Source organism: Boeremia exigua, assembly GCF_020726555.1.
Source record: "Boeremia exigua strain MPI-SDFR-AT-0100 chromosome Unknown C7974scaffold_10, whole genome shotgun sequence".
In the NCBI taxonomy this organism is placed as follows: Eukaryota; Fungi; Ascomycota; class Dothideomycetes; order Pleosporales; family Didymellaceae; genus Boeremia; species Boeremia exigua.
Genome location: NW_025763527.1, coordinates 1,789,139 through 1,807,360, shown reverse-complemented (window position 1 = coordinate 1,807,360; position 18,222 = coordinate 1,789,139). Strand labels below are relative to the sequence as shown.

At 47.9% G+C, this 18,222-nt stretch overlaps 6 protein-coding genes across 6 annotated transcripts; 4 read left to right on the top strand and 2 right to left on the bottom strand.

The window, feature by feature from the left end:
- Positions 1–255: 255 nt before the first annotated feature.
- On the bottom strand, positions 256–3,342 carry C7974DRAFT_342236 (uncharacterized protein; the record flags this gene model as incomplete). The annotated part of the gene is made up of 2 exons (XM_046139294.1): positions 2,364–3,342; positions 256–388 (listed from the first exon to the last, which is right to left on the bottom strand). Coding segments are annotated over exons 1-2 (1,035 nt in total), but the record flags the coding sequence as incomplete, so codon positions are not given.
- A 2,502-nt stretch (positions 3,343–5,844) lies between these two features.
- On the top strand, positions 5,845–6,899 carry C7974DRAFT_342232 (putative pectate lyase E). Its single transcript, XM_046139293.1, has 3 exons — positions 5,845–6,173; positions 6,225–6,284; positions 6,334–6,899. Exons 1-3 carry the CDS (start codon positions 5,921–5,923, stop codon positions 6,750–6,752), a joined length of 732 nt encoding a protein of 243 aa, XP_045994364.1. The 5' UTR covers positions 5,845–5,920; the 3' UTR covers positions 6,753–6,899.
- A 4,852-nt stretch (positions 6,900–11,751) lies between these two features.
- On the top strand, positions 11,752–12,751 carry C7974DRAFT_474776 (uncharacterized protein; the record flags this gene model as incomplete). Its single annotated transcript, XM_046146614.1, has 1 exon — positions 11,752–12,751. The coding sequence occupies exon 1, from the start codon at positions 11,813–11,815 to the stop codon at positions 12,749–12,751; it is 939 nt and encodes a 312-aa protein (XP_045994363.1). The 5' UTR covers positions 11,752–11,812.
- Positions 12,752–13,191: 440 nt separating this feature from the next.
- On the bottom strand, positions 13,192–14,257 carry C7974DRAFT_401448 (uncharacterized protein). Its single transcript, XM_046142604.1, has one exon. The coding sequence runs from the start codon at positions 14,118–14,120 to the stop codon at positions 13,332–13,334; it is 789 nt and encodes a 262-aa protein (XP_045994362.1). The 5' UTR covers positions 14,121–14,257; the 3' UTR covers positions 13,192–13,331.
- A 619-nt stretch (positions 14,258–14,876) lies between these two features.
- On the top strand, positions 14,877–16,284 carry C7974DRAFT_401445 (alpha/beta hydrolase). Its single transcript, XM_046142603.1, has 4 exons — positions 14,877–15,035; positions 15,092–15,609; positions 15,744–16,025; positions 16,086–16,284. Exons 2-4 carry the CDS (start codon positions 15,247–15,249, stop codon positions 16,263–16,265), a joined length of 825 nt encoding a protein of 274 aa, XP_045994361.1. The 5' UTR covers positions 14,877–15,035; positions 15,092–15,246; the 3' UTR covers positions 16,266–16,284.
- Positions 16,285–17,519: 1,235 nt separating this feature from the next.
- On the top strand, positions 17,520–17,693 carry C7974DRAFT_317536 (uncharacterized protein; the record flags this gene model as incomplete). The annotated part of the gene is made up of 1 exon (XM_046138602.1): positions 17,520–17,693. A coding segment is annotated over one exon (174 nt), but the record flags the coding sequence as incomplete, so codon positions are not given.
- Positions 17,694–18,222: the final 529 nt, after the last annotated feature.

Sequence of the window (18,222 nt, the reverse complement as noted above, 5' to 3'; positions counted from 1 at the left end):
TTCTTGTTGTGTCAGTTTATACTCAGCAAGCTGCCTCTGAACTGCAACCTCGACGTCGTCGTTTAGAGCATTTTCGGCTACCGCTGAATCAACAACAAAGTATCGCTGTAAACCCCCTGTGCGAAAAAAGCTCTGTACTTTGACAGTGCGATAGAGCGCGCCTCGTTCTCCTAGCTAAGCTTGCTGGTGATCTTTCTTATAGTGCATGCGCATTGTGTCCTTGTTGATAGTGATGAAGCTGCATGTCTTGCACTGCAGCCCGTCTAGCGGTTTCCTAAGCTCTTCTATCGGTCGCGCCGGCTCATCTGGAAGCTCAACGTCTGCTGCATCAACTAGCGCGAATTGATTGAAGCGTTCAACAACTTGTTTTCGAGTTGCAGCGGGCACGCTGTGATGCTGCAAGAGATGCGTGTTAAGATTAACAACAGCAGTGTAATGCTCCCTGCATACTAAAACACCAAACTCTTGCAAAAAGCAAAGAATCTTATCGCAATTGTCAAGCGATACTTGCAAGCCTCTTTTACGGCGTTGTGCGCTGCTGCTTGTTGTGTTAACTCGCTCTTGCAGTGTTAACAGATGGCTGTCCCACACTAGCTCCATCGTGAGCCCTAAGTTAACCCCAAGTTAACCCTAACCCTGCTGTATCAGTAGATCTGTAATTTGTTGAAAACAACAATACCGGCGCAATATTCAGACGCGTACAAGACGACTTTGTATGAGCGAAATTGCTGTGCAGTGCTTTGTTTCTGATGAGTTGGGTACATGAAGTTTGACGAGTCGCCTCCTTAATTTTAGTGCGAAACCCTAACGCTAAGCGATATTAAGCTAATTTTGCTGCGAGAAGGGCCTCTCTCGTCACCTCATATTGGATAGGGCCTCTCTCGTCACCTCATATTGGATAGGGCCTCTCTCGTCACCTCATATTGGATAGGGCCTCTCTCGTCACCTCATATTGGATAGGCACTGTAAATAGCAAGCTCTTGCCCCCTCCTGTCGGAAGCACTACGACGAGCGGCGTCTGATTGTCTAGCACCGCGTACAGCGCCTGTTCCTGCTCGGCAGATCGGAAGCCAACGTCCTGCTTGCCCAGCACTTGCTGCAGCGCCTTGTGTACCGTCTCGGCCCGCGGGTCCTCTGCTGGGACGGTCTTTTCTCTTGGCAACCCCACCAGCCCTGATATGCTCTCTCGCATCCGTCTCTTTCTTCTGCTGCTCGGCTCCACCAGCTCATCTGCCAGCCCGTCTACGCCCAAGAAGCGGTGCCACGCTGTGCTGAGCGCCCGGAACGCATCTATCGACCGCACGCTGAGATGCTTGACAATATCAATCGGCACGCTGTAGTTGCCAACCCCCATCGCTGTCGTCCGCGAGTTCTGCAGCTCGACGATATCCTCTTGATCTTCATCCACCTCAGCTTCGTCTACTTCCCCAACCTCGTCTTGATAACCCCGACCAAACGACTCCCCCACTTTGACCCTGCCAATACCTACAGCTGCGTGACGGTAGCCCTGCGTGTGTAATCGAACGCCTAGTCGCTTGCCTGTCTCGCGCTTGAGCACCTTTGTTAGTTTATCTGTGCCCCACGCCCCTTGCCCGTTGCTCCAGACATAGTCGCTCAAGCCGCCACCTAGCACCTGAACTACAAGATACTCTCGAAACGGCTGCAAGTAGCTCAAGTACAGAGCCATGATCTGTCCCAACTGCGGCGGCAGAAAGCGCGGCACAACCTTCGGCTTGTCCCACTGAGACTGCGACTTGTGATAACGGACGACTGTCATGACGGCACCGTCCACGATGAAGATGTTGCGGTCCTGCAGCAGCCCGTTGCGGTGTCGCATTGTCGTGATCTCCGACCCTCGACCCGGCTGTCCATACTCAACGTGCACGCAGCCCATCAGTAGCTCCAAGAACCGGTCCACCTGCAGCAGATACTGCCGCACCTTCTTGCCTCTCCACCGACCATCCGCCGTCTGCAGCTGCATGCCGCCCTCCTTGCTTCGGGCTCTTGTGAGCATCCAAGCCAGTCCACCAGACAGACCGTTCGCCGGATTGCTAACGAAAGACATGCCCTGTGTCGTGAACGTAACGTCGTCTGAAATCTGCGCAAGATCAATGCTGAAGCGGTCGGCAGCCGTGTCGACCCAACACAGCTGCCAGAACTGCTCCACTACCTCGGCTTGCATGCTCTGAGCCATCTGACGGAAGCGCTCGATGACAATGGGCCGCCCGTTGAGATAGAAGATCTTCTTGTCCAGTGACCAGTACGCGTTGCCAGCATTGCCTTCGTTCAGCGCAGCGTGTTTGCTGTATGCTAGAAGACTGATCATCTCACTCATCGGACTGTACGAGCCGTCGGCCAGATACTTCTTGCGCATTTCCAAGAACCTGTCCCGCGCTTCTTCTGTCTGCTCATCGCGCCCTGCTGCGGGAAGAAGCTTCTCAACTCCAACCACCCGGGTGCAATACACCATCCCTGCTAGCATATACGAGTAGTTCTTTGCAGTGCGCAAGCGTTTTGTCTCGGTGTCTATGCCTAGCACGGCAAGAAACTGCACCAATCCAGCTGACAACACCTCGTTGCCATAGCTCGTAAGTATGAACGAACTCAGCGAGTCCAGCAGAACAGTGATTTGAGCTGCTCGGTCACCGTTGTCGAGAGCAATCCACAGCCGAATCGCCAGCGCCTTCTGATCCTCCTTCCAGCTGAACACTTCACGCGCATCCTTCATTGTGTCTGTCGGCGCTTTTTGACGCGGTCGGCGCTCTGGCACAACACTGTCGTTGCCGTCGCTATCAGCATTGTTGTCGTCGTCGCTGTCGTCGTACTCGCTCTCTGTGCCAGCACCATCGCCGCTTGACTCCTCGCTGCCGTGAATAGCCTGATCTCTCTGCAATAGATACTTGTCCATCTGGCGCTCTTCGTCTGCGATGATGCGAAGATAGAAGCAGACGAATCGGACCATGTAGCCAGCGTACGTCGCCTGACTCTCGGGGTTCTGCAGTCGCGCCAGCGGTCGTTGATCGATATCTGTCTGCCGCGCACTACGAAGCCATCGCCGGGTTTCCTGTGGAAGCGTTGCTAAGCCTCTGACGCACTTCTCAATCAGCTGCTCTGTTAGCTGAGCGGCTGCCTGCAATTTCACCTCGTTGCGGTCGGGTAAGCGGGCTTGATGGGCTAGATGAACAAGATTCCGGCCTTTCAAGAACTCCAACCACCCTGTTCGCTTGAACCAGCCGGTTTTATCAGTCTTTGCAGCGTCGCCCATAACCTGTATGTCTTCTTCAAGCTGATTTCGCACCTGGCGCCATGCGTTGAGTTGTTCTTCAACGACCTGATTTGGGTCTGAATTTTGCCTGTTTTCAACAGCACCAGCCTCAACAATAAAATATTTTTGCAGCCCCCCAGTGCGAAAGAAGCTCTGCACTATTACTATATCATAGAGCAAGCTTTTCTCTCCTACCCAAGCTTGCTGGTGTTTTTTCTTGCAATGCCTGCGCATCTCATCTTTGTTGACAGTAATCCAGCTGCACGTCTTGCACTGCGCACCATCAAGCGGCTCTCCAAGCTCGTCCAGCGGCTGCGCGGGCTCGTCCGGGAGCTCAATTGCGCTTGGAGCGACAGTCTTAAATTGACTGAAGCGCTCAAGTATTTGTCGCCGTAGCGCAGCAGATGCAGCATGGTGTTTACGGAGATGCGCATCCAGACTCACTACTGCCGTGCAGTGCTGCTTGCAAACAATAACACTAAAGTCTTCAAGAAAGCTGAATACGCTGTCGCAGTTGCTGAGCGCAAGCTGCTGCGGCCACTTGCGGGAGTTCGCAGTGTTGCTGCTTGTAATGTTTGCCTGTTGGGGTGCTGTTGCTCGGCTGTCCCACACAAGCTCCATTGTGCAGAAACCCTAACCCTACTTACCAAAACAGCACTGCGTTTTACTGAAGTTACAGACCAAACGCTCAGCGTCGCTGCGCAAAGTACGTAGAAATCGAGTTTGTATGAGACGTTTTTTGATCCAAGTAAAAATTGATCGCGATTCGGGGGTGTTGGGGTTGCGCGAGGGACCACCAAAATGTGCTTCTTGATTAAGCGAAAACCCTAACGCTAAACCTGTTTCGCTGCGATTTGGTGTCCTCCACGCGCCCTTATATCGGGTAGGACAAGTAGGGGATGTAAAAGAGCAGATGCACAGCTACATCTATCAATGTTCTCGGATTATGCATCTAGCGGAGTTAAAAACCAAGATTGTAATAGCTGCATAAATTGACCCGCTGCAGGGATTTGTCAAGCTTTCGCCCCTCTCTTCGACGGCAAAGTAGCACAGATCATTGCGGTGTTGTTCTCGGTGGCACAGATTGTGATCGCGAACCTCGTTCGAGGCTTGTCACCAGCTTCATGCGGCGAGCGTTTTATCAAGATACCGTAAACGAGCTTCTGTCTCATGCACTATCCACTGTACAATGTCAACGCTGCCGTCACTCGAACAGCGCGGAGCACCTTCGCTACCGTTGTTCTATGGTGGATCACGAGCACACCGGAGGCCGGTACGAAGACCGGTGTTATATGCCATCAAGGAATACCAAATGTCATGCGCCACGCTCACCGCTTAAGACAGCGGTTTGACGCACGACATAGGCTCGGGGACCATTTCTGGCGTGTAATGCAATGCTTTTCGCGTCTGGATGAAACAGACCGTTGGAGCAAGCTTGGTCCCAGAACTTTTACCTGATCGGGTTTAGTAAGTACCTCGCCTTGTTGAAACTGATTTTATGATGACCGGCAGTCTATGGCCAAAAGAGGCGTTCTAGACTGCTTCCGTTCATAACCACCGCTAACTGTATTATTATGAAGTTCTTGGCTATTCCTGGCTCCAAAAGACGGCCCGTTCCACCAGACTACCAATCTTTCGCCTGGCTTGGACTATTGAGGCTCTGCACGTTCTCATAACAGTTTCCGCGCTTCCGGGATCTCATTTCAATCATCAAGCATGTATCTACATTTGCGCCTTCAACAAGAAAACATGCCATATTCTCGCATGATTTCTCATACGATCTTTCGTTGGTGTCAAGTAAGAAGGCTCTGCAGAACTTGGCACGCGAGTCTTCGTATCGCTGACTGATCTCCAGCTGCAAGTGGCGAGAGATATGTGGCAGACCCTTGCCATCTTGGATTGAGTGAGTGCGCTTTTCTCCTTGCGCCGCTCTCCTTGCAATGTTAGCCCCAGCATATATCTCTGCATGGATCTAGCTGACCACTTAGACAAGAATGAGCTTCGAACAGTACTATGTTTGGCCGTTCTTGTTCGACGTAAATAGTCTACAGTCTATCTGACTCAGATTGGCCCCGATTTGATAGCGGCTTAGGCTAGAGAACTTAGCTCAGGTCGTCACGAGAAAAAAGTCTCTCAAACAATCGAGATCAGCCCAGAAGGAATTCGACCGAGTGCAAAGGGAGCCGTGTGTTATGAAACCGCGCCACAACGTAACATTTTTTAGTGTCGGGAGATATTAAATGCGTTGTACAACAGATTGTAAGCCACGCGTTCAAAGAGGCCAATGTCTTCAGTGATGCCGCAAGTCCAGTGACTTCTCCTTTCTCCTTGTCTTTTTTTCACCAATTCTAGTCGGAGACCTTTTCGCGCTGATTTCGGTCAAATACACCTCTACATTGATAGTCTTGGTATACACTAGTGCTATATTCTGGCTGACCGTATCTCACATCTTGGCTTGCAACGCCTAATGCTATTGTAGTCACGGTCGCTCACGGAGCGATATATACTATAGACTGCTTGGCATGTTACCGTCGACATATTTAAGCTGTCCGGTCTCCCTTGTGAATTCTGACCATCATCACCATCACCTTTTTCATCAATATCTCCGACCAACAATAGCTCTTCAGTCTCAAGCGAAACAGTCGTTCAATCATAATGAAGTTCATTACCGCTTTCGTTGCTGCTTTGACTGCCGCTCTGGCTTCAGCCCAGACTCTCAACATTCCTACTAGAGTGGGAGCTGTCCAGAGGGCCCGAGCGTCTGTCATCTCCGCCAACCGTGACTTCGGAAATGCGGAATTTGACAGCGGCATCGCCTGCAATGAGGACGAAGGTGGTGACCCCGTCTTTATCATACGTCCTGGTGTCACCATATCCAACCTGATTATCGGACCTAATCAAATTGACGGTAGGTTACCACTTGTGCTATCTCTAGGAATCTTGCACTAAGCGTCACTAGGCATCCACTGTGAAGGTGCTTGCACCATCAGGAACGTCTGGTTCAGGAACGTCTGCGAAGGTGAGATAATCTTTTCAAGCGACCCAAATTAGCAGACTTAACATCTCAGACGCTGTTACTGCACTTGGAGCTGGCAACGTTCTTATTGAGGGCGGTGGCGCCACTGGCGCATCTGACAAAGTCATCCAGGCCAACGGCCGTGGAACTGTGACCATTCGCAACTACACTGTCACCAACTCTGGAAAGCTGTACCGAAGCTGCGGCAACTGCTCCAACAACCAGGCTAGGAGCCCACGCCGCGTCATCGTTGACAATGTCCGCGCTAGTGGGATGACTTCTGAATTCGTTGCTATCAACGCCAACTTTGGTGACACCGCTGAGATTAGCCGTGTCTGCGGTAGCAATAACGGTGATATTTGCAGGCCATACCAAGGTATCGAGCGCGGCCAGTCTGGTGGTGGCGGCCAGTCCGGTAACGCTGGATGCGGTGGTGCCCAGGGAACTTTGGCCACAACCCCCGCATGCTAAGCGCATGTTTAAACCTCTCAGCAGGCAATCTGCAGCAGAGAACATCCAAAGAGCCTTCTACGCAGCTGGGATAGTATAAGAGAAGCTCGAAGACTAAGTTCTGTAGCGTAGCTCTGTAGCATAAAGCCAATTCATTGCCTTTTTAAACATCCTGTCCTCTGATAGTCTATCAGGCATTTTAATAACAGACGTAAAGAAGTAGCTTTCAGGTTTTCCCTTATTTAGACTAAAAGATACAGAAGTATAGTTCAGTAACGTGTATCCATGCGTGGCGCAAATCACAGTGTGCTGCAACTGACCAATCAGTTTGTGCAAACTCCAGACTTTATCGCTCTTCTCGCAAGTTGATTGGCCAGTTGCGGTACACTGTGATTTGCGCCACGCATGGATGCACGTTACAGTCCTTTATCCAATTTAGCAGCCAATTTACATCGGTATCTAAGGAAGGCCGATAGGAAAAATCTAGAATTAGGAGAGAGAACCAACCAAGAGCTTTAGGAGACTCGAAAGCTTTAGGGCTACAATTTCAGCTAGATTATTCAAGATGAATCTTAAATTAGCAATAACTTTAAAATGCAAGATTGATTACATAAGTAATAGCTCGGTAGCCATCTCTGTTGAAAGTGGTGTAGGGTCTTTCCTTTTACTTCCAGCCGAGTCCGTCCGAGGGCTCGATCGCAAATGCTGTTAATACTAATTTCAGCTAGATTCTCTTTTCTTTATGCAAGGTCAGCATCTAGACGTTTGAACAAGGGTGCTTTTTCGCTTGTGCCGGCAGTACGAGCCGTAGAGAGGAAGTGACATATCATGTCAGCATCTGATCGCAGTATTCGACGGACCCTGCGTTTGCCGCTGAATACCCAGTATTTACGCAGCATGATTGAATGTCAAGATGCAGCGAAGCATTCAGAAGTCATTGCGAGCCTTGGCATGTAGATTCAAGTCAGTGCCGCTAGTGTGAATAGGTGACACTTTCGCGGTTCTTGGTCAACTGGTCTCTTTCGACCTGATGTTTTCAGAGGCAGGCGCTAAGACATTTTTAATCAACACTGCTAATCGAAGCCTAAGAACCAACGATTCCACCAGGAACAAGGAAAGTGTGCTAACGTAGCTACGCCGTGTCGTTCAAGATAGAGGAGCAGGGATAATGTGCATATGCGAGACCATGAAACACTAGCGCTTTCCCTTCGCGCTATGCTACATTTAGATGTCTACATGAAATGGTATTCCCTCATCTTGCAGCTAGATTATGGGACAAAACATCACCTGTATCAGCTCGATAGGCAATACTGATTCGGCCTGTCGAGAAGTACGAGAGAGCGCGGCGCCATAGTCCGCGGCCGTCTCCGCTATCCCACATCCCCCGATCGCTTGAACAGTGTAAGAAGAGAATCTTGAAAGCAGACGAATAAGCAGCAGCGCTAAATAGACCCGAAAACGAATCAAAACAGTCTTTTACCTCATTAGTCTCGCTATCGCTGAATATAGAATGATGATTCCTCTGATACCGATGATGAAGTACATAAAACATGATTCTAACGCCCACAAGATTCACAAACTGTACGAAGAGCTCGGTCTCGCTTGCGAGGCCATAAAACTGACTCAACGGACGTGATAATGTCTGAACGACTGGCCATTAACCACAATGGCCAAACATCACACCGCAATACTACTATAGTGTCCACTATGAGCCGGGCGGTGCAGCTAATTACGTTGAGCAACGCGAAAATGGTCTCGTTGCTACTGTTAGAAAGGGAGGGCATTATTGAATCATGAGTGGCGAAATCTTTAGTCGACTCTAGACAACGGGCCAACAACAGCTAATTCAGTCATAGAATAGCTTTAGACCACTAATAGCAGGGGGTAGGATTTTCAAGCGTGCGGCCTGTTGCTAGGTTTGCGTCTAGTATCTTGAAGACAGTGGACCCAAAAGGCCAAGCATGGATCCAGCATCTAGTGCAATAATGTTGACTGTAACTCAAGATGTCGTAGCTCAGAAAATCTAAAGATCTACAAGGTCTCTTCTAAGCTGAAGCCTATAGCTCACACAGCCGTTACAAGCCTCTAGGCCTAACACACAAATTTCGACGTGCGAAAAGACCACCTGATGTCTGCTCATCGTAAGACTGTGCTAGTTCAAGCAGGTTTTCGCTGTTACTGCTGCACTTGTCAAGCTATAGCAATAGAAACTATGGATTTAGCATTCAAGCTTGCTTCGAAGTCTGCGAAGGAGACAAACCGTAGCGGCAGCGTTCACATCAATGTATCTCAGACTTTTTGATAAGCTACAGTATAGAATATATACTTGTAGACTGTAGACTAATTACTGTCTTGCAACAAGACTTGGAGTCTAAGCACCTATACTTGCGTTACCCCACTTCTTAGGGTCTCAGACTGTTAGCCGTGTTACTACCTATAAATGGTACTAAATGTCTTGCAATTTACATACACGCTTTAGCCTAAAAGGAATCTTCTCCATGTCTTTGGGAACATATCTGGTCCTTCGAGCCACATTCCATCAATCTAGTTGACTCTGACGCACCCTTCTCGCAAAGAACAGGGTGTTGGACCAATCTCACAGCCTTTTTCAATGTGGTTCTCGCCGAAAAGGGCACAAGAGCTTTGCCGAATTCCACCGAAACCAACTCGTTCGGCTGCTTCTTCGCCACTTCCGGTCTCCCCAACAACGAGGATGTTTGGGCTAGTGTGATCGGACCGTGGAACCTATCGCTTCTCTCTAAGCCATAGCCAGACAGCAGAACATTGATTCTGCTCTGATAGGGGCCTGAAGGAGCTCAACGAGAAGCTCCAGTGCATGTATCTCCCACCATCGAGGTCCATTTTTGCAAGACCTTTACCATCGCCTTGGCTAATCAACGACAGAGGTGATACCCATGCGGAGACGTGGGTTTGTTGGCACAACTGTTCTTGCACGCTGAACTCATCATAGCATTCCGTGAACGTCTCTCAGGTAATTGTATCGCCGTATTGCCACAACACGAAATAGATAGTAGTCAGTGGATGAGTTCGGCTGCTTGAAACGACCATGCCAGCGCAGCCACGGCCAGCTAGGACACCCATGGCGTCGAGCTGAAGGTGTATCTAACCCCCAGCTTAGAGCATGAATAAAGCCCGCCTCAGTTGCTGTTCGTTAGCAGTTAGGGTAATGATTACACGCAATAGCTTATTAACAACAGCAGCAATTAACTACAGAACAAGAGGCCTTTCTAGTAGATTATATACTTAATAAGGACTTACGCGCACAACCTCTATCCTACCCTTGTGTACAAGAGATAGCTACCTAAATCCTGTGCATAAGTAGTAACTATAAGCCTCATAGGCAACTACAGGTACCTTGTTTTATTACCTACAACCTACGCGTCGTCTCTCTAGTTAGTTAAACAATTAAGAGCACACAGACTATTTAAGCCCTTCTTAAGCTATTTAAGTGTACACAAATTGAGCTAGGTATACGCTACAAGGATGTTTAGAATATAGATAAGACTAGGGTTGCACTAGGGGTACATACTGATGCCTGGGTACTTGCTAGTCTATTAAAGAAGAAGACTTATATTAAATCGCTAGAGGATTAGGGGTAGGTATTGATTATGAAGACAATTGCTGCTACTAGTATTAAGCTCTAATGTCTAGTTATCTTCAAGGGCAAGCATCTACAATCTCCCTACTTACCTGGTAAAGATACTCTAGATTAGCTCTAGATAACGCCAGGGAACAGCTAGGCATCTAATACAAGTAGCTCTAGATAGTTACTGCGTACCTTTATACTAAATACTTCCCTATTATCTTATAGTTATCGACTGCTCCTTCTTAACAGCTACTGCTCCTACATCTCTATTAACTTCATGTAGGTATATAAACTGAATTGAATACAACTCCTAGACTTTATACCACACGCTTTTCACGTGCTGCAGCCGCTAATTCTTGCTCTATTCTCTGTAGTCAAGTCTCGCTATCGTAAGCAGATCTGAGTTTCTTAGCCCTGAATAACGCAGCACCTATTAAGAAGGAGCGCTCTAATGTATCGTAAAACAGGGCAAGAGAAAAATGTCTATCAGAGCAAGTTATACAAGCTAGCTGAAGGGTAACAGGTCTCCATTCATGTAACCCAGAGCTAGTCCTTTGATCATTCTGAATCTCTGGACGTTTAAGTACTCCACCAGCAACTAGTCAAGAGGCAACGATCTCAGAGCTGGTATCTAATACGCTTTAGAGCTCACAGGCCCTATACAAGGCTCAGCAACAGTTACTGTAGTCAGAGAATCTCTTAAGGAGTACCCGGCTAGTGCTTGGCAAAGCAGGCAAGGTTACTGCAGCTGCAAATACTCAGGCAGCTCAACTTCAAGCTAAAAACTAGAGACCTAGGTATTGACTAGATAGTACTAGAGTTACCTGCTGACAGAAGCAAATTTAAACTAACCCTAATAAGCACTTTAGCAACGCTAAGGCTATTAAGCTTGCTCTTAAACGAGCAGCAGCTGTACAGGCTCTACAGGCAAGCAAGTTAATTAAGCGAGAAGCAAAAAAAACAGCAGGAGCAGCAGCAGCCCTTAGTCTTAGCTCTATGTGTACTAAGTGGCAAATGTTATTGTTGTCATTGCTTTAGGTTAGGTGCGCAGGAACCCTATGTGCGCGGGAAGTATATAGGCTAGCTTAGTCTTGGCAGAGGTGCTAAACAGTGGAACACGTTAGTACTAGCTTTATGTCTGACTGCGAATTAGGATCAGAAATACAGCACCTATAGAAATTGACGCGCGTTGTTAGCAGCACTAATACTAGATATACTATTATTGGAGGAAGAGGCTAATGCTTACACCCTTAACGCCGAGCCTAAGTTACTACATTTGTAATCTAGAATCTTTCTTGGGTTAGCTTTAACTGACTTGCTTACTTATTGGAAAATGTGCACTTTATTACTTTGAAAACGAAGGTGATAAGTACCCCTTCTATAGTTGACCTTGTTGTTTAGTTATCAGACCCGCGTCTTCAATCTTCACATCGCCGCCTTCTTACACTCTCCCCCCAACTATACTTTTGCAAGTATGAATAAAAAACTCCTTGTTGTCTTTGGCGCAACAGGCAACCAGGGAGGTTCGGTCGTACATCACGTTCTTAGCGACCCAGAGCTCTACAAACAGTACTCTGTCCGTGCCATTACTCGCTCAGCCTCAGGTCCCAATGCCCGAGCTCTAAGCGTGAACGGTGCCGAAATTGTTGAGGCAGATTTGGACGACTCGCTGTCCCTAAAAGCCGCTGTAGCAGGCGCACATACCGTCTTTGCCTCAACAAACACCCAAGACACGGGTAACACGAGGGCAATTGAGACAAGACAAGCGAAGGCGTTATTTAAGGAGTTGGTATACGCTGGAGCAAAATACGTAATCTGGAGCACGCTTCCGCACGTATACAATATTTCGGATGGAAAATTGAATGTCGAGCACTTCGATACAAAGGCTGAGATTGAAGAATATCTGCGCGATCTGCCGATTAAATCTTCATTTTTTGCCCCCGGATTCTTCATGCAGAACTTCCTGTCGCACAGAATGCCACCGCGACTCTCGTCAGCCAACGATGGAACGTATGTCCTGGCGAACCTATGTAAAGGCAACACATTAATGCCACTAATTGATGCCACTGATACAGGCAAGTGGGTTGGAGCTATTCTCGCGAAACCGGACGAGTACGAGGGAAAGTATTTTGCCGCAGCGCAAGGCTTGTATACGTGGGATGAGATTGCTCAAACCATCTCCAAGGTCACTATGAAAACAGTCGAGTTTCAGCATGTTCCAGATGATGTATTTAGGGATTGGATGCCAGAAGGATTGAGAGATGACCTGCACGATATGTACACGATGTTTAGAGAGCACGGCTACTACGGGAAGAAGACGAGGGAGAATATCGCTTGGGCAGCTGAGCGTGCTCGGCGCAGCCCGGTGTCGTTGGAGGAATTCTTTCGGCGGGAGAATTTCAAGTTAGATTGAATATGCCTAGAGGATCTATAGGTTTTTAAAGATTTGTGTGCTATTGAATTCTGACGCTCCAGAACACAACAACATTACTTGAATGCAGAAGGCTTATTATCGTCAAGTTACGTTGATCTAAAAGCTGAGATTTGATGTTCTCAGGTGATTTGGGTAAGTGGATTTTACACATGCTTGTTTTCACTTGCAAAAACCTAACAACATGACTGGCTGATAGTATCCTGTGAGGGCCGGGTGCGATATGCTATGAAAGTGACCGAGCAAGAACTAGCAATAACCCAGGGTTGCGCCGCTATAGTGCGAGGCGTCAGCGAAGGCATATCATGTAACTGTTGACACGTGGCTGTACCACGTAGCGACTAGTCAGCAGGTAGGCGCTTGTGCGGCCAACTGCAAGTAGAGCTTTCAACTGTGACAAAAGAACAATTAGTTGTTGCGGTGCGGTCACACGGGGGTAAGCCGAGAACATTAACATGGAATCCAGGATACAAATTGTTACATGGAAAGCTATTGGATTGCTACTAACAAGGGACAATCACACCTTAAGATGGTCTTCTGACCTCGGCTGATGTCCAACCTTTCACCCAGTCATCCCAAACTGGGATAGGATAGGCTGGAAAGCGCCCCTCCAAGCTTGAACTCCCACGGCAGAGAACCCAGTTGATATCTCCTTCAATTCTTCACCACTTTCCAAAGAAGCAATCACAGTCTCCATGTACTCATCAATTGGCATTGGCGTGTTCGCACTTGTCCTTCCGCCTTGCGATTTGATCGTCTGTTCTCTGATGTGGAGATCCAGCTCGGTGTCTACATACGGTGGGACGAGTTCGAGAACTTTGACATTTGTCCCAGCCAGCTGTGTTCGCAAAGTTACGGTGAACTGGTGAAGACCTGATTTAGTGCCGTTGTAGACTGGGTATTCGCGGAGTGGGATGTACGCCAATGCAGAAGATACCGTAATGAAGGTTGTGGGACGCTTGAGCGACAGCAGATGTGGAACGACACTCCTAGCAATGACCAGCGGAGCAGTGAAATTGGTCGTGATCTCTGACACGATCGATGCCGCAGTTGAGGTGGAAGCATCTGCGAAACTCAACGTTTCCATCTTTCCAGCCATGACGATAATACAGTCAAGTGTAGGGTAGGTGGTAAAGAGTTCAGCGAACTTGGATTCGATGGTTGAGATGTTCTCGATATCAAATTCGTAGGTATCCAAGCCTGGCAGCTCAGTGGCAAGACTTTGAAGACGCTCGAGACGGCGACCGGCGGCGATGACTTTCTTCCCTTTGGAATGGAAGTAACGAGCAAAGGCTCCACCTATGCCAGAAGTAGCCCCAAGAATTAGGGTAGTGCTGATGTTGGCTGTCATTCTGCAAGTTGCAAGTTGGGGTAGTGAATATGAAGTCTCTGTAGTGCGATTGTTGGGCTGCAATAAGTAGTCTGAAGGACAGGGAGATGATAGAGAGCTGTATTTTCAAATGCCCTTCCTAAATACCGATATTTATATCCCCTTCAAGACCAAGTATCTCAGTCTCAAGTTGACCAAGAGTTCTAATTGTGCGAATTATCAATCAACCAACGCTCTCATGCTTGGAGACTGAAACCTTATTTCAAATCAAAATCCGAACGCGGAATTTAGCTACTCGGAGATTGGCTGTAGGATCGCTCGGTCCGAAGAATATCGGGCTTTTCTGAGGCGTAGGGCCTTGCATTCGTGGGAGTGGTTTCTGATATCTAGTGGGGAATATTACTGCTGAACACAAAATGGAGGAACTGGGCAGTGCCTAGAGTAGCTCCGGCTCAAAGCCGAACGTAAGTGGATCTAGCGTCTTCGGGGTCCCCTGAACCTCAATACCGCATAGGTTTGGTGTAGCGTCGTTACGGACAGAAAACGTGACTTGCTTACACGCTGTGTAGCGATCAGCGACTGGCTACTGCAAAGTCGAACAAAGAGTATTGTCTTGGAAGTTAATCAAAATGCAGCATTGAGCCGGGTGCACACAGTTGTGGTAGTGCTGATTGCTAATCACTAGGGTCTGACACCAACACTAGACAGCTGCTTGGCAACAATTAAAGCAAACTGCTGACACGCGAATACCCTCGTAACTCCTTAACTGCTTAACTCCTTAACTCCTTAACTCCTTAATTCCCTAGAAGCCCCACTCACGAAGAGATCTTGAGCAGACCAAGCGATATGTCAAAATTCATCAATTTTCTGGTCAGACAAACTCCTATCTACAGTTCATAGAATCTCTTATCATATTCTTTGGTCATTTACAGCTTAGTAAGTATACCTAAATTTATACTTTCATATCGTACCAATCTGACGTTGAATTGTTGGTTGCTTCTATTTCTGTTAAACGTTTTAACACCTTTATGCGTTCTCCATCTTCTTGCTAATACTTTAGCTGTCTTTAACATGTTACTTACTACATGTGCACAGAACGTTCTATCTAAGCGCTGTTATCTTAGAGATAAAAACCATACATTGCACTATGTTTCAGATGCAACATCTCCGTGTGCCACATCTAAGCAGCATTAATGTTGCATACTACATGCCGAAACTGTATGACAGGTCAAAGGCAACCCTTGTTCTTATTCATGGCTTCAGCATGTCCTCCCATGTCTTTACCGGCCATTTTCAAAGCCAAAATTTGACCTCGGAGATGAATCTCCTCGGTATCGATGTTATCGGTCATGGCGAGACGAGAGTCAAGAACGAGACCTTTACTTATTGGGATACAGCCATCATGATTGTCCAACTATTGGACGCCCTCAGTATCAACGAGGCATTCATACTTAGAACTAGCCACGGTGGATGTATTGCCGTTCGCACATATCTGATCGCACCCAAGAAAGTAAGTAATTCTCGTCACAAAATCTAACACTCTGTGCCAGTATTAAACTATAAGTACTACAGATCAAAGGAATCATCCCTATCGGGGCACTTATGGACTGTGAATCTAAGCGAGCGCATGATCAAGGCTGCTAGGACGCAATGGCAGGGTTTGAACCTCTGCTCAAAGCCTGGACTAGCTCAATCCCCACTCCAGATTTCGAGCTAGACGATACCTACTGTAATTTTGTTGTCGACGTCGACTTTGGCCACGACTGTCCGGATACATTGCGCGACTTCTGGAAACAAGCAATGAAGAGCTACTACTCAGGAGATGATGGACGAAGGAAACTCAGGATGGCGGCTATAAATCTACGAGACCGAGACAGCCTTCACGGCAGGCTTGCGTATGTTCATTGCCCAGTACTTTGGCTTCAAGTAGGACATTTTTGAATCCTCGCTAGTTCTTTGACCTTGACCAAGACTTACCAAACTTAGGGCACTGAAGACGCTGTGAATACAGTGGCAAACGCGAAACAAGAGATAGACCTGATCCAGAACTCGTTGGATGCTCGTTTACAGATTATAGAGGGAGGCTTACACGTTCTTAGCCACTCGCACCAAGAAGAGGTCGAACGCGCTGTAAGACAGTTTGTAGCGATGCATCACCGGGCTTAATATTGATATTGAAGAGACTGCCCAGTTATTTTTCGTTAACTACCGCCAGTACGTTGGGGATAGTGAAAGGGGGACACTGAATTGAAAGATAAGCGGGAATCATTAGTATTTGAATGATCATCGCTACTCAGGTAATCCGTGTCGTAATAACCCCTATCACGAAACACGCCTCTTTTAGGGAATTCTGATTTGCGCTCAGAACATCTGAGGAGAACCATCACGTCCGCCTCCAAGCTTCCTGCACCCTGCCCTCTACCACATCTGCTCGCGACTAGGCGACTTGTTCTTGTAGGGAACAATCTCCATTATTTGCTATCTTTTTTTCCCGCCGTCTTTTGCCTCGTCTGGAGTATCATAATGTCTGACCTCGATCGCTGCCCCCAGCATGTTCTGGGAGCATCTTAACAGATTTTACCTCTATATGAACGATCAAGAGCCTACCATCATTTGTCGGTCTTGCCAATACTCTCAGGAATTCTGTTAGCACTGTCGCGAAGTATTTTACTGAGAAGCACAACTTGCCAAAATCAACAACAGATAAAACAAGGGGCCTGTTGCGTCCTTGCTCCTTTTAGAGCCAGAAGACCTGCGATTTCGGTGAGATAGGTCCCCTCCACATCTATATCTCTGATTACAGCCTGGAATTGCTCGAAGCACTGTAATCTAAAGACTAGGAGCTACCATTTGCTTAGCTGCCATCTTTTCACGGATCATGTACTCAAGCGGAAGTCGTCGACATTGCTCGACGACCATGTGATCAGCGACTTGTTGCTGCGAAAGGGGGACTGAAACAGTACTAGCGATCACTAGATCGTCGAACTGGATCGCTCGACTGCCAAAGCTGTTGACAATAGATTGCTTCAAGATTCTACGCCACGACTTGTTTGTCTTGAGCCGTTGCAAGGTAACGAGTGGGAGCATCTGGCATCCTGGTATATGGCTACTACCGCAGAAGCTGACACTACCGGCATGACTCTTGACACGAACCGGCTGGGGCGTACTGGTCGGGCCCAAACGTTTGCAGGTACATACCGGAAGACACTTATGAAACTAGTACAAATGCCTCAGGTGTTCGAACGGGATCCCCTTCTAGGCAGCTGCAGCAGTACTGATCTACTTAATTGCAAGCAGGAAGAACAAAGGCTGGTGCTCATGGTAGCTGCTCTGGATTGAGTATTCGACTTGTGCAAAGATATTGTGAGGTGCACGGACGTCTCCATTCGGTGCTGGCCTTAGATTCAGTGCGCTGATTGACCATACAAGCCTCGATTTGACTTGGTCGGGCGTGAGAGTGCATCTTTCCAGTACCAGAGGCCGATGAAGAGATGCATGTTCTTTTGCTTCCGTCTATGGAGAACATGCAATGAAACGCGACAGCAACTGGTGAAGAGGTTCCTCACAGAAAGTGAGAGCGAGGGTCTCGCATAAGTGTGGGAGGACGAGATATAGTTGGCGTACCCTGCAATGGAAGCACATAAGACTGGAGGTTGTGAGACAGCGGCAAGATGCTCTTCAACACTGCAGAAGAAGACACGAACCGAGGGCAAGGACGATAATGATAGCCATGACGCATCGGTAAGTGCGAGCAGTAGTGAATGCTCGCTCGGAAACCAGCTCGAAGAAGAATTTAGCAGCGCCGAAGCCAATATCTCAGACAGCGATACTGGAAAAGACATCAGCAATCTGAAGTACCCAATTGCGCTTGCATAGCTCGCCTCATGGAAAATCTGTCAGTAGCTGTAGTGCTGATGCTAGTAAAGAGGTAGTTAGCTAACCTATAGACTCAAGAACATAAACACGATTCAGAAGGAGGGAGATTCAAACTGAAGTGCACATCACTCCTGCGTAAGAGGTTATTACAAGCTACGAATATGTCAGCTGAGCATCTGTAATATAACCTGGGAATCGCGACAGCACTATCCAACGCTTCTTCTTGTATGACAGTTGTGCGCGCGCG